Consider the following 15,835-nt stretch of genomic DNA (forward strand, 5'->3'; position numbering starts at 1 on the left):
GACAGGCGAGGGCGCCTGAGACAAGGGTGTGGGTGTGGGTTCAGAGTGGACCTGGGATTCTGCCAGGCCCCCTGCTAACCTTGAACAGTATTCTTTTGTGCTCTCCACCATACAGGATAGCAATGGAAAGAATTTGTTTCTGGACATTGGACATTTTACTGTTAAATTGTTTGAAGATTGTTAAGTGATTAGCATATTGATAATTGCCAAAGACCCCAAAACTCTGTCGCCAACATCCTCCAACATTCTCTTATTTCTGTCACTGTCCCAACCATGGGACAGTGGAAAGGGGGCAATAGTAAGAAACAGCAGAGAGATAAGAAAAGAGAGAAATGAACAGAATAACACCTTTCATTGCCTTTTGTGACATATTCCCAAGCTGACCTTCCTGAAGCTGAAAGAAAACTATTCTGTCTGAAACAAAAGGAAATGAATAGTCAGTTCACATAGCATAGTTCTTAAGAGGATCTCCAGCTGTAGATCCAGACAGGCATGGCTTTGATTCCCAGTTCTGCCATTCACTGGCTGGGGGACCCTGTTACTAACTTCTATAAACCTCAGTTTTCTCATCCAGAAAGTGGAGATAATAATGTCTCCTTCCTCGCAGAGCTATTGTAAACATTCAATGAGCTGTCTGTGAAGATGGCCTCACTTCTAATAAGAATTCAAGAGATAGAAGCCAGTGCTACTTTTTCAATGCAATGTGGTTGGAACTAAAAGGCAAATTCAAAGTGTAAGGTAATTTGCTGAACTTCATGAGTTCACAATCCAACTGAAGAAACGGAACACAAAGGAAAGATAAACAACAATGTAATTCAAGAAAAGATCAGTGTTTTTCGAACATGCCACATCTGTAAATTACCCCAAAAAGAAATTGTCCACTTGGCTCTAACTAATGAAAAATAAAACCTGAATGTAAATCTTAGTGATTACAACAACAAAAAGAAAAGATTAGTGTTATAAATGATAGTCATGGTCAGGGCTCTGAGACAAGAGAAATTTGTGAACACTGAGGGAGGAAGTCAAGATGCTATTAAGGGCAAATAATTTTTTTATTTAAAAAAATAGTAATTTTCAATGTAAACAATTTCTATGCAGTGTTCGTCATCCTTAAAGTTCGGAGGCAGTGGAAAATTACATAAGATTTAAAAGGATTAAATCTGTGATTACACATATTAAAACTGGCCTGAGTCTTAGTCTTTTGCCCTAATAGCTATAGGAGTCATATCAAAAGGGAAAATGGGAATAAACTGTTAAAAAGATTATTTTGAAGGGGGTTATGAGGTTGCTCGCCCCATCCCATGATCTTAGACAACTTGTAGGGACCATCAACCACTGATAATACCAGCTCCTATTATGCATCTCTTTTAGGTGTTCTTCAAACTAATCAACCACAAGTCAAGGTCACCTTTCAGACATTCCATACCACCATGTCCTTAACTCTTGTGTTGCCTGCAAGGACCAATCCAGATCAGGTGATTAAAAAAATATTTTTTCCTCAAATACATTTATTATTATTAATTATTTCACATATTAATAAATGTAAGATTTGATTAATAAAGAGTAGTCATTGTTCCTCTAATCTTTTTAAAATCTCTTTGCCTTTTTGCTCTACTTTCTTGGAAATTTCTTGATTTTATCTTCTAATTCTTCAACTGAGTTCTTCAACTGCTAACAGCTTTTTAATTTCCAAAAGCTCTTTTTCAGTTTCCTGGATGTTCCTATCGTATAGCATCCTGTTCTTGCTTTCTGCATACAATGTCTTCTTTTGTTTCTTGAGGTTATCAGTAAAGTTTTAAATACATTCCTTTTCTCGGTATAGCTTTTTTTTCTGCAAGTTACTTTTGCTGCTGGTTTCCTTCCTTGTCTCTTTTTCATTTTAAGGACATTCATCAGAAGTGAGAGAGTTCTTGGCTGTCTCTTCATATTTAAGAGAGGAACACTAAAAAATCAATATGTAGCTCTAAGTAGGTGGGAGGAATTGTCCACTGAACACTTCACATTAGAGGATTTATCTGGACAGTTTGATGCCGTCGAATTTTATTATCTGTATGTCTTTCTTGTTGGGTTTATTAGATGCCCTGAGAAGTCTCTTTCAAACTCCTGCCTGGAGGATTGGATGGTCCGAGGCCCAGTTATCAGTGTTCCAGCAGTCAAATAGGGAAGAGGCCTGGGGAGGGAATGTGTCAGCACTGCGGATTTAGTTTCATAGGTTTGTGTGATGTGTGTATATACTCTGCATAGTCATAGAGATGTCAGAGAGAGAATGTCACATAATTACCTCATGCACTTTCTGATTTTCAAACGATGACATGTAAAAGAGATGGGTAGTAGGAACTGGTATGATCAGTGGTTAACTATCCCTACAAGATGTCTAAGATCATGAGACAGGGACGAGCAACCTCATAACCCTCTCCACAATTATTATTGCCTAGCTTGAAACTTCAGAGTTTAAAAATGGTGAAATGTTTGGAGGAGAATGGGGGAGACTAAAATTGTATGAAATTATTTGTCTCCAACGAAGATAATTCAAGTACAGTCATGCACTGCATAACGTTTCTGCAAACGACGAACCGCATATATGACAGTGGTCCCATAAGATTATGCTATATTTTTACTGTACCTTTTCTACATTTAGTATGTTTAGATACACAAATACTTGCCATTGTGTTACAATTGCCTAAATTGTTCAGTACAATAACATGTTGTAGTTTTCTAGCCTAGAAGCAATAAGCTATAGCATATAACCTAGGTGTGTAGTAGGCTGAAGCATCTATGTTTGTGGAAATGCATTTTATGACGTTCAAATGATGACAAAATCACCTAATGGTACATTTCTCTGAATGTACCCCCATCGTTGAGTGATGCATGAATGTACACAATTTATTATGACCAAGAAAATTAGGCTTAAATCCTTTAGAAAAACATATTTAAAATACGATTATATGTTTAATAAAATATATATAATATTCTAGAGTATGTATAAGCATGGAAAATACAGTTCATGTATCAAAATATCATCCATAGGATGATGTAAAATAACACATCAAACCTCCTACTCTGTAAACAGAAATTGTACCTTCTTTTACAAGTCCACATAGAACACTCATAAAAATAGACATACATTAACCCACAAAGAAAGTCTCAATAGATTCCTAAAATAAATAGACTCACGTGCAGATGTCGTGGGGCAAACTTTGCCACTTAATTGTCTAAAGAGCCAGGCATGGTAGCTTGCACCTGGAACCCCAGCACTTTGGGAGGCCCAGGAGAGAGTCCAGGTTTTGAGACCAACCTGGGCAACTTAGTGAGACTCCCCATCTCTAAAAAAATATTTAAAATTAGCCAGGTATAGTGGTACACCCATGTAGTCCTATCTACACAGGAGGCTTAGGCGGGAGGATCACTTGAGCCCAGGAGTTTGAGACTGCAGCAAGCTGTGATTGTGCCATTACACTCCAGCCTAGGTGACAGAGTGAGACCCCATCTCTTAAAAAACAAAAAATCCAAGGAGAGCTGGAATACTTCATAGGTATGATCATTTTCAAAATTTAAAAGTGTAAGCATAAATGCACCCAGTAGAGATGCAAATAGTGAGCTTCCTTGGCAAAGATGAGGAGCAAATTCGCTAATGTTTCTAGAGAACAGGAGCCTAGATAAAGGAGTAAAGAGACAGGGCAGAAAATGAGGACGGAAAGATCCTTCCCTTAGCTTACATTTGCAAGAGTTTGGATTTCATCTTGTGGGGAAATTTGAGGGATTTTGAGCAGGAAGTAACTAGGGCAGATTTGCATTTTAGAAAGATTGCCCCAGTTTCTACATGGAGACTAAAAGCAGGAGACCTCAGCTTTGATAAGATCATAAAATAAAGGCATAGAAATGAAAACGAGGGCTAAGTAGGAGAATTATTTACAGCAATGCTGTCCAATAGAACTTCCTGCAGTGCTGGGAATGTCCTGTGTCTGCACTAATAGGATAGCCACTAGCCATATGAAACTATTGAGCGTTTGAGGTGTGTCTAGTACAATGAAGGAACTTAATTTCTAACTTTATTTTATTTTAATTAAGTTAAATAACCATGGGATTTCATTAGACAGTGTAGCTTTAGAAGGGGTGTGTGTGCGTTTCTAAAATTTTAAAAATATCTTCACTGAGGTAGAGTTGGCATAAATTGCCCACACTTAAAACACACATTTTGATGTTTTGATATATGTATATACCATGAAGTCATGACCACAGTCAAGATAGGGAGTATATCCATCACTCCCAAAGGTATATATAAAATTAATGCACCTGAAAAGCAGATACTGGATAAATATGGAAGGACTCTGAATTTTATCAGCTATTTCTTTGTCTGCTTTAAGGATAAAAATGCAGCAATAAAACTCCACAAAACCTTATGCCATTTTTGTTTATTTTTTGCAATTTCAACATTATATAAAGAACCACACGGCTAAAGCAAAAGTTTTAGAATGGGAATGGGAAGTAAGAAATTCAGAAAATGATTCAGGGCACAGAAAAGAATGAAGCAGTTTCTGTACCACGGTTCTTCTTTTGCCTCAAGGGAAGCGCTGTCAACTCTTCCTGGAGCATTTTTTTGCATGAAATTTGGGTTACTTCCAATAAATTACCATTAGGTTCCATTGTCCTTGAAAATTTCACCCTGAGATTAAAAATTTTCTGCATGTACTGCTTTTTTGTGTTTTGTTTTCAGTTTATACATTTTACCACTTAAAATTGGTGTATCAGCAGATTTCTGTCTGAAACACATATGTGCTAACATGGGTAAGTTAATATTTTCAATATTTCTGAGAAATAGACAACAATTTGGCAGAAATTTAATGGAGAAGAATTTTCTCTCTCACACAACGCCCCCCCCCTTCCCCAACACACAACCTTTTTTTTAAGAAACAGGGTCTCCTTTTGTGGCCCAAGCTGGAGGGCAGTGGCACCATCACAACTCACTGCAGCCTTGAACTCCCGGGACCCAGTGATCCTCCCACCTCAGCCTCTGGAGTAGCTGGGACTACAGGTGCATGCCACCACATCTGGCTAATTTGTTTTTATTTTTTCAGAAATGGGGTCTTCATATGTTGCCCAGGCTGGTCTTGAAATTCTGGGCTCAAGTGTTCCTCCCACCTCAGCCTTCCAGAGCATTGCAATTACAGGTGGGCACCACCATGCCTGGTCTATTTTCACCTCTCTTTTCTTTCTTTTTTTTTTTTTTAAGATGGAGTCTTGCTCTTGTCGCCCAGACTGGAGTGCAGTGCAACGATCTCAGATCACTGCAACCTCCAACTCCAGGGTTCAAGTGATTCTCCTGTCTCAGCCTCCCAAGCAGCTGGGATTACAGGCATGCGCCACCACACCCGGCTAACTTTGTATTTTCAGTAAAGACAGAGTTTCACCATGTGGGCCAGACTGGTCTCGAACTCCTGACTCAAGTGATTCACCCACCTCGGCCTTCCAAAGTGCTGGGATTACAGGCCTGAGCCACTGTGCCTGGCCCCATTTTCACCTTTTGAAATGAAGAATTTAAAAACAAATTTAAACACATGTAGACTTTAAGCCGAGCTTCTCTTTTTGTCTGAGGTTGTGAGGCTCCCTGGACCTGGCTGCAGTTTCCTGGGCGCAGGCTCCACATGGCATCTGCCACAAGCTGGGTGTGCTCCTGGGCCTTCTGCCCTCTCCAGAAGAGTTTTTAGAGCAAATTGTTATAATTCTAGGAAAAATTAGTCATGTCGACTAAGGAACTCTCTGTACCTCTTCACTTAGTGATAAAGCTGAGAAAATTCCTTTTATTCAAAAACATATTTGTGATAAATCCAAGCACTCTACTTAACAGGCGCCATTTTCCCTCACCTCATAAACTCTGCCCTGTGTAAAGCAACAGCACTCCATCCATCCATCCGCCCATCCATCCGTCCGTCCGTCTGTTCATCCATCCGTCCATCCATCCAATCCATTCATCCATCCATCCAACCATCCATCCATCCATCCATTTATTGCGTTCACTAAAGTATTCTATGTGCCAGGCACTTTTCTCAGAACTGGAGATACAACAGTGAACAATAAGAACAAAAGTACTACTCTCATCCTACACACAGCCTTACTAGCGGACATGGGTAAGACAGAACATTAAAACAACAACAGTAAATATATAGCAGGTCATATAAAGATAAGTACTACAGCGAAAATAAAATCAAATAAGGGTGATAAGAATTGCCGCCGACAAATGAGAGAAGTTATTTTATCAAGAAAGTCACTGATAAGGTGACATTCGATTATATTTTTGCAGCTAATGGAATCAGCCATGTGAATATTTAAGGAAAACGCCCCGAGGCAAGGTTTTTCTGGAGGGGTGGGGTGTATTTGGGACCGGCTGGGGCTGAGCAGGCTGGAAGTCAGGGATGGAGCAGGGAGTCAGACCATAAAAGGCATGGGAAGTATTATTACAAGGACTTTGGTTTTTACCCTAACAGACATCAAGTTATTGGAAGGTTTCAAGTAGAGTTGTGATGTTATCCAGCATATGTTATTTGTTGTTTTTTTAGAGACTTGGTTTCTCTCTGTCGCCCAGGCTGGCATGCAGTGGTGTGATCATAGCTCACTGCAGCCTCCAACTCTTCGGCTTAAGCCATCCTCTCACCTTGGTTTCTGAAAGTGTTGGGATTACAGGTGTGAGCCACCGCACCCAGCTAAAGTATATTTTTTAATGGATCAGCCTGAGACTACTGTGGTAAGAATTGACATGATGTCATAGGCAGAATAATGTCTATGTCTTCATCCCTGGAACCTCTGAATGTGTTATATCTCATGGCCAAGGTGAGTTAAGATTGCAGATGGAATTAAGGTTGCTGATCAGATTTGGAAAGCTAGGGAGATTATCCTGTATTATCCTGCTGGGCCCAATGTAACCACCAGCACTCTTATAAATGAAAGAGGGAGACAGAAGAGAAAAGAAAAATTAGGAAAATATAAATAATCCATTAACATAATAAACACAACCACAAAAAAGAAGTGTTGAGTGAATGTCTGAATAAACAAAGATTAAATTACATAATTCTGGGGCAGTTTTTATTATTTGCATGTCTCTAGGGAAGAAGGAAACTGTTTAATCATAAAATTGCTCAGATTTTGCTGTAAAGTAAGTTTCAGTTCTCTATATCTTCATACAGTTGCACTTTGTAAAATGATACAGCTTTATCTGAAAAAATGATAAGTAGTCCTAATATAATACAGAAATCTTTTCCAGATCAAATCTTACTTTCACACTCATGGAGTAAAAATTTTTCACTGAGTTGAAACACATTAAAACATGCTTATTATTTTATGTGCCTAGGAAAATTTTGAATTCTTCATATTACTTTTCCCAGGCATCCAGATGGGTTCTAAGAAAAGCTCTAGTGTGATTATATTTCATCTGTATGGTTAAAAGAAGGAGTATTGGCAGTCTCCTAATTTAGTGGTGGTTTTTAGCCCAAATTCCAGATTAAGGAGGTTTAAGTTTCTGCAATTACAGCTTTTAAAAACACAGCAATGAATCTTCACAGGTTTACCTTCATTACAAATTGTATCACTAAAAAGACAAGAGAAAATAATATCTTTTAAAATTCTTTTGTAGATCCATTCTCTGCGTGTTATGGAGATCTCTCATCTTAACTCTAACACCTTAAAGGTATCCAAGGAGAAAATCAGGTGCATGGATGGCAGGTCAACTTCGGGTATGCCTCTCTTACTAATCACTATTTTCATGGGGCCATAGAACTTCCTGTGGTTAATGGTTGACACCTTCTGGTGGCCCGCAGGACAGGTGGCAAACTCAGACACACTAGGACTCAAAGGGGGTCTTGAGAGGTCATTGCAATCTATTTCTCTGCCTTTAGGCAGAACCACTGAGGAAATATGAGATACTATCGTAGTTTTAAAAGACTTTCAAGAAAGTAAATTCCAGGACATAAGAACAATAACTCCAGAAAAAAAAAAAACCCTCAGTGTCTAGTAACCCTCAGTGTCAACCCTTGTTTTCATTGTGGAGCTATTTTAAATCAATAAGCCTGGAAAATAGATACATGGCACAACTGATCTCTGGATGTCAACACATCAGTCAATCGCATAAGACTCCCTAGAAAGTATATGTAACTCACAACTTGCACCTTACGAAAGAAGAGTTCAAAGTCCCTATCATTTCTAAAGGGATTCTAAGCCAGAGTTACTTCCATTCTTTTCAGAATAAAATGGTGATTTCAGGAAGGTGAAACCACCTGTCACATTTCTATTTACCAGAACCAGTCAAGATTTGGGCTTTTCAAACTGCTTTGCCATTTTGTTTTTTCTCCTCATTGAAATTTACTTTTCATAGGAAACGTGAATGTGAACATGTACTTTAAGGACTTAAAAGGAAATACACCCTTTAAATGTTAACGATGTCTATAATTATTTAGCACCTGCTTAAATAAAGACAGGAATTGCTCCAGAGTGTTACTTATTTTCATTGATCATAGGATCCTAGAGAAGGCAGAGTTTTGTTGGGGGAAAAATGACACCCCAAGAGAATGACAAGGGGAAACTACTGAAAAACTATGATAGTTACAAATCAAAATGTTCCTAGGCAACTGCCATATCTCTGGTTTTCCTTGATCACCTCAAATCTCAATTCATATAGCAAATTACATCACACTGTGGAGTTTGATGCTCTAACATCTGTACCATAGAGCCAGGTGGTGTCTATGATTACAAATACTTTCTCACACAACTTTTACTTTCTGAAGCTATTGTAATAATAGCCTCATGTGTTTGCTTGCTTGCTTAATTTTTTAATTTTGCTATTACTAATCCTTACCCAAACTTTTCATCAGAAGCATGAAGTCCCTCTCAATAGGATCAAACACATCAGGCCATCTATCCATCTCATCATTTTACTTGAAAGGTTTTCTCTGGGGGCCTTCCTTCCTTTTGCTCCATGTGACCAGGCTGCTTGGCCTGCTCCACAGGTGACACCCTGAAACTTGCTGTCTCCATCCACCTGGAAACTCCCTTTTCTTCTCTCCCAAGTTTGAGCCATTGTTTTGGGGACTCCATGTCTTCCTCTTTCTTGGTTTATTCTTTATTTACATAAGAAAAGCCTCAGAGCTGGACGTGGTGGTTCACAGCTATAATCCCAACAGCTGGGAAGGCCAGAGGCAGGAGGAACACTTGATGCCAGGAGTTTGAGACCCACCTAGGCAACAAAATGAAATCCTATCTCTACAAAAATGTAAAAAATTAGCCAGGTTGGTGGCACGCACCTGTAGTCCCAGCTACCTGGGAGACTGAGCTGGGAGGATTGCTTGAGCCCAGGAGCTGGTGGTTTTGGTGAGCTATGATGACACCACTGCACACCATCCTAGGCAACAGCACAAAGCCCTGTCTCAATAAAAGAAAGAAAGAGAAAAGAGAAGGAAAGAAGGAAGGGAAGAAGGAAGGGTGAAAGGAAGGAAGGAAGGAAGGAAGGAAGGAAGGAAGGAAGGAAGGAAGGAAGGAAGGAAGGGAGGGAGATAGGAAGGAAGGAAGGGAGGGAGATAGGGAGGGAGGGAGGTGCCTCCAAGGATTTCCTAAGAGAGAATACATGGGAAGTTGTATTTTTTTTTTGGTTTCTTTGCTTGTTACATGTCTGGATGGGTCTTTATTCTATCTTCATGGTTCATGAATAAGGACACAATTCTAGTTTAGAAATAATTTCCACTCATATTTAAAACTGTGCTTCACTGTTTTTGAGCTTCTTCAGTTGATGCTGAGAAGCCTAATACTTATTATAATCCCCATTTCTTTATCTGCCATTCTCTCTCTCTCTCTGTCTCTCTCTCTCTCTAAAAACTTTTTGGCTTGTCTGTTTATTCCCAGTGTTATTAAACTTCACAATGTGCCCTGGTGTGAGTCTTTTAAATTCAATGTACTGAGTATTGTTAGGCCTTTACAATCTGAAAATGTATGTCTGCCAGTTCTCAGAAGTTTCCTTACACTATTTCTATAATATTTTTCCCACTTCCTCTGCTCTCTCTCTTACTCTTTCTCTCATTCTCTCTCTCTCTCTCTGCATCCTCTCCCCTTGCTCTCTGGAAAGCCATCAGACATTAAATCTATGCTAATTGATATGATTTGGCTCTGTCCCCACCCAAATATCATCTTGAATTGTAGCTCTCCATAATCCCCACATGTTGTGGAAGGGACCCAGTGGGAGGTCATTGAATCACGGGGCCAGGCTTTTCCTATGCTGTTCTTGGGAGAGTGAGTAAGTCTCACGAGAACTGATGGTTTTATAAAAGGGCAGTTTCCCTGCACACACTCTCTTGTCTGCCGCCATGTAAGATGTGACTTTGCTCCTCATTCACCTTCTGCCATAATTGTGATGTCTTCCCAGCCATGTGGAACTGTGAGTCCATTAAGCTGCTTTCCTTTGTAAATTACCCAGTCTCAGGTATGTCTTTATTAGCAGTGTGAGAACAGATTAATACACTCATCTTTGAAAGTTTCAGTACTGCACTCAGTCTTCCTCTGCTGTGCCTGAGGGCTAAATGGCCCTGGTTCTTTATCTCCAAGAATAAATTCTTGTCTCTGACTGAGGTCATGGAAGTTCTCTGTAGAGTGAGTTTAACTCCTACTTAAAAGGACTTCTAACCAGACATACAACTTGCCAATAAACATGAAAAAATGCTGAACATCACTAAGCATCAGAGAAATGCAAAGTAAAACCACAGTGAAATACCACCTCACACCAGTCAGAATGACTAGTATTATAATGTCAAAAAAACAATAGATGTTGGTGAGGATGCAGAGAAAAGGGAACTCTTATACACTATTGTTGGGAATGTAAATTCGTTCAACCCCTATGGAAAACAGTATAGAGATTTCTCAAAGAACTAAAAATAGAACTACCATTCAACCCAGCAATCCCACTACCGGGTATCTACCCAAAGGAAAAGGAATCATTATATCAAAAAGACACCTGTACTTCTATGTTTATTGCAACACTATTCACAAGAGCAAAGTCACAAAATCAACATAAGTGTCCATCAGCAGTTGATTAGGTAAAGGAAATGTAACATTTATACACCATGGAATACTATGCAACCATAGAAAAAGAATAAATAACATCCTTTGCAGCAACTCAAATGGAGCTGGAGGCCATTATCATAACTGAAATAACTCAGTAACAGACAATCAAATACCACATGTTCTCACTTATAACTAGAAGCTAAACAATGGTACATATAGACATAAAGATGGAAAAAATAGACACTGGAGAATCTAAAAGAGGGGAAGATAGGGTTGAAAAATTACCTATTGGATACAATGTTCACTATTTGGGTGGTGGGTACACTAAAAGCCCAAACCTCACCACTATGCAATATATCCACGTAAAAAACCTGCACATGTACCCTCTGAATCTAAAAATGTTTTAGAATTTAAAGACTTCTGATCAATCCTGCTGTTGTCAGTTTCATTTCTTTCCCCACCTTCTAAGATACCTGGCTCATTGTTGCACTGGAGCTGTTGGTTGCTTGAAATTGCTTATAGCGGGAGGGTGTGCAACACAGAAATCAACAAACACTACAAATCAAAGATTTTCTTGTTTTGCTAGAGAGTTTCTTAACCAGCACACCACTGCGGGAAGTCCTTAACTTCCGAGCCTTCCCAAAGCTCTGTAGCGCACATCAACTGTTTCTTTCATATTCTCTTTCTGCAGATTGTTCGATTTCAGTTGTCCATATTCTGCTGTCAGTCACCAATTAGTTAATCTCCTTTCTTGATCCTAAAAAGATTTGTTGACATCGATCACCAATTGTCATCTCCTCCTCCACAAACCAGCCTATATTACTGATATGGTTTAGCTCTGTGTCCCAACCCAAATCTCACCTTGAATTGTAATAATCCCCACCTGTCAAGGGCAGGACAAGGTGGAGATAATTGAGTCATAGGGGTGGTTTCTCCCATGCTGTTCTCGTGTTAGTAAGTTCTCATGAGATCTGATGGTTTTATAGTTGGCTTCCCCCTTCACTCAGCTCTCATTCTTCTTCCTGCTGCCACGTGAAGAAGGACATGTTTGCTTTCCCTTCTACCATGATTGTAAGTTTCCTGAGGCCTCCCCAGTCATGCTAAACTGTGAGTCAATTAAACCCCTTACCTTTATAAATTACCCAGTCTCAAGTGTGTCTTTATTAGCAGCATGAGAACAGATTAATACAATTACTTTTATATAGAAAAGAAAATGGTTATATTTCAATTTCAACAATTCTTTGAAAATAAAATGAGAATGATTTATCATATAATTTACATGACATAAATATACATGCGATAGTGTTAATATACACAACCACACTTAAATCTTGGCTTTGCCATTTACTAGCTGTGTGAATTAGAGAAAGATACTTAACTTTTCTGGTGTTAGATTTTTTTCATTTGATAAATAGCAAGAACACTACCTATCTTGCATGGATACAGTTTGAAATGGAAATGCGTATAAAATGACAATAATATACATAGTATGTATTAATGGCTCATATCAGATAGTCAGTATACAGTTGATATTATTAACATAAACATCAGTTATAATTTAAAATTATTTTATATAAATATAGGCTCTAAAAATTTTTTAAACTATCATGCATCAAGTCAAGTGATGCAAAAGGAGGTTAAGGAACTATTAAAACATTGTTTTGCTGCTATTTTCTGGAGAAAATATGACTTAATTAGTCAGACTGAAATGGATTATTTTAAAGTGTAAGTAATTTGCAGGTATTAATAGCTAGCATTGCCCCTAGTATGGTCCAGATGGTCTTATCAGGTCTTATTGGGTTTCTTATGCATTAAAAAACTGAGTTTAATGAGCCAATAGTACCCTAAAGCAGGTTTGCAATAAATTCAACAAATATACTGGCACCTCTCCAAGTGTGTAATAAAAAACCTCCTCCACTCCTTGCGGCAAAAGAAAAGACTCTTGACTCCAGAGCATCACTTACCTTCAGTGAACAGGGCTGTTGTAAAAATGCTTTAGAGAGCAAATGCCTTTAAAGAACTCAAAGTCTTGGACACTATCGTTTCCATTTGGTGACAGAAGGTCCAAAGAAGCATCTTTCTTCACGTATCCGTGTCACTGAGTTGTGAGAGGAAATGAAGAACAGACATCGGTGGGGAGACAGAAGGAAATGTTTGCAAGTGGAGGGGTTTTATGAAGTCAGGAGGTAAAAAGAGAGAGAGAGAGGAAAAAGGAGGAGGACAAGGAGGAGAAAAAGTGAAGAAGAAGAAGAAGAAAGAAGGGAGAGAGGGAGAGTGGATAGAGAAATGCCCTCTCTTGGTTCTCAATGTCTCATCCACCTCCCTCATTCAAACCACAGACTAAAGCAGGCAAGGAAGTGGCTCCATCCTCTCCATCCCTTCAGAGGTCTGAAATATATCAATTATGTCCAGCAGGGTGATTATTTTTTTAAACTTAACATAAGTGAGCCTTTGTTGTTCTACTAGACTGTGCTCCTTGAGTGTAGAACATGGCTCATTCTTCTTTGCATCAACAATATTTAACACTTCTCAGATACATACTAGGCATCAATAAAAAAACTTTCTCATTAAAACATTTTAGGGCTTATATGCTCTATTTTTTTTCCCTGAGGTCCACTGCTTATACTGAACAGGAAAAATTTAGCCTACATATTAATAAAATCTTATATTTGGTCCTGGATCATAAAAAAAAAAACAAGTTAAAAGCCCATTTTCTACAAGGAATTTGGGTCTTCTGCTAATGGATAGAGACGTCCTTCACTGAGACAGACTTTGTGAATTCGGGAGTGGTAATCTCTACCCTCAGAGGGCGGTGGGGGTCAGTCATTGAACTCTTATTCTAAAAAATAAAAACATTAAATAAAGTTAAAATTAAGGATGTTTTAAGGAATTTCAGGGTTTTGATCATGTGTAAATCTAATGGCAACAGAGCAAAATTTACTCCTTTAAGGAGAGGAGAGCCTGAAAATATTTTTTAAATAAGTAAATAGCAAGTTAGAAAGGTTTGGAAAATAGTTGTTAAAATTATAATAAAGCTCTCTACTTTTCTTTTATCTTTTTCTGTTTTTGGATATTCGTCAACTAAATTAAGTATGTAACAAAAATTCAAGTAGGGACTTAATTTGCCCCTGCTGGTAACTCCAGATCTCTAGGGTTTCATTTGCAGGAGTGCTCCTGGGGCATTAGGAGTGGATGCTAAAGAAGACTTTTTCAGACTAGAAGGGGAGAAAAGGGCTGCCCAGCATCCATGGGTAAGATAAGGATGTCCCAGGTGGGGAAGATTTTGAAAACATCCTAAGGTGTTTTTACCTTAACACCTTTTGACAAGAGAATCAAGAGAATTTGATTCTCTTTTGATAAGAAAATCAAAAGATGTAAGCTATTGGGTATATTCAAGTGGGGTCAGGGAGAGTCACATGCCTTTCCTTCATCTTCTAGTACAGTCTTGGGTAAGGTGCTCTGAGGTCTTCTAGGCAGTGTTGTCACATTGAAGGAGCAGATTGCGTGTTAGACACTGAAAAAGACCTTTGATTACTCTGAGGATGACACTGTCACCCACTCAGGGTCGAGCTGAGAAAGCCTTGTCCATGAGTTGTGACATAACTATGCTTCATCTTCAGAAGCCATCGTGGTGGCTACAGCCAAACAGCAAGCCCAGAGGAGCAACAGGTGGGGACAAAGACACAAACAGAGGTAGCTACAAAAGCAGCATCCACTGAATGAGGCCAAAAAGCACCAAGGCAGCAGGAAAATGATTACCAAGAAGGATGACGTGCCATTTCATCAGAAGGAAGGAGAAAGGATCAGGGCGTCAGCACCCCAGTAACTGTACTGGGTGGGTATTTAGATGCAAAGGCCAGAGCATGATCAATAGTCTCATTAGCTGTTTACAATGCTAAAGTCACCAGGAGAAATAAAACTTGAATGTCTATTTATTTAATGGCATTTGTTAAGCTCCCCATTAAATGATGTGCCCAGTATTGTGCTAAATTCTGAATATGAAACAGTGAGAGAAAAAAATGTGCTTCCTGTCCTCCTTGAGCTTACAGTGTTGGGTCTAAATATTGCTTATAAATAGTACTGTTGGTTTTGTGGTAGTGGAGAACCCAAACACTTCTGCAGTTTTAAGACTTGTCCAATTATGTAATGGGCCACAGGTCACACACAAGAGAATACTCAGAGGCCTGTATGGCAGATTTCACCTCCAACCTAAAGATTTACTGGCTTAACTTTGAGTACAGTCACTTGAATTACTTACTGTTACTTGAATAGCTACTAAATAGGAACTGGTTTAGTCATGAGCTTGTGTAAACTGAAAACAGAAATTCATTAATACTCCCAGTCTAACTGCATTTGGAAAATACTTGCAGAATCATGGAGTTGGAAAGTCATTACCTACTCAAAGAGACAATCCAGTCTCCTGCTTCTCTGTTTATTTATTCATTCATGTTGCAAATACTGAGTGAGTGCCTACCGCATACCAGCGATGTAAGTACAAATCCCTCACTCTAACGATACTTAAATTCTAGTGTTAAAGACAGACATAAGAAAACAAGAAAAAGTGAATAAATAATTTTCCAGTCGTGTTAAGCGCAATGAAGAAAAAAAAATAAGAAAGCAGGGTAGTGGCTAGGGAAAGATAGGAAGGAAGGGAAAGAAGGAAAAAAATGCAGGATGGAGGAAGAGAAAGATGGGGTGGGCACTCTCTTACCCAGAGAGGGTCAGGAAGGCCTTCTCTTCGAGCAGATACCTGTGCATAATGAGGGTCTGAGCCATGCAAAGATCAAGGAGAAGGGCTTTC

General features: G+C 38.9%; 1 protein-coding gene across 9 annotated transcripts in view; it reads left to right on the forward strand.

Moving 5' to 3' along the window:
- Positions 1–15,835, forward strand: part of AIG1 (androgen induced 1) — a 321,750-nt gene that overhangs the window by 295,855 nt on the left and 10,060 nt on the right. For 3 of the 9 annotated variants that reach the window (XM_063632007.1, XM_063632038.1, XM_063632008.1), the window contains one exon: positions 7,625–7,724. The exons of 2 other annotated variants lie outside the window; for them this stretch is intronic. In XM_063632007.1, the coding sequence (XP_063488077.1) occupies positions 7,625–7,724 (100 nt within the window). Of the gene's footprint in view, positions 1–1,371; positions 1,471–7,624; positions 7,725–14,654; positions 14,927–15,835 lie in introns of those variants that run through there. 4 more of the 9 variants (XM_063632073.1, XM_063632009.1, XM_063632010.1 and 1 more) reach the window with 4 other exon arrangements.

The sequence above is a fragment of the Symphalangus syndactylus genome, chromosome 2, assembly GCF_028878055.3.
Source record: "Symphalangus syndactylus isolate Jambi chromosome 2, NHGRI_mSymSyn1-v2.1_pri, whole genome shotgun sequence".
NCBI lineage: Eukaryota > Metazoa > Chordata > Mammalia > Primates > Hylobatidae > Symphalangus > Symphalangus syndactylus.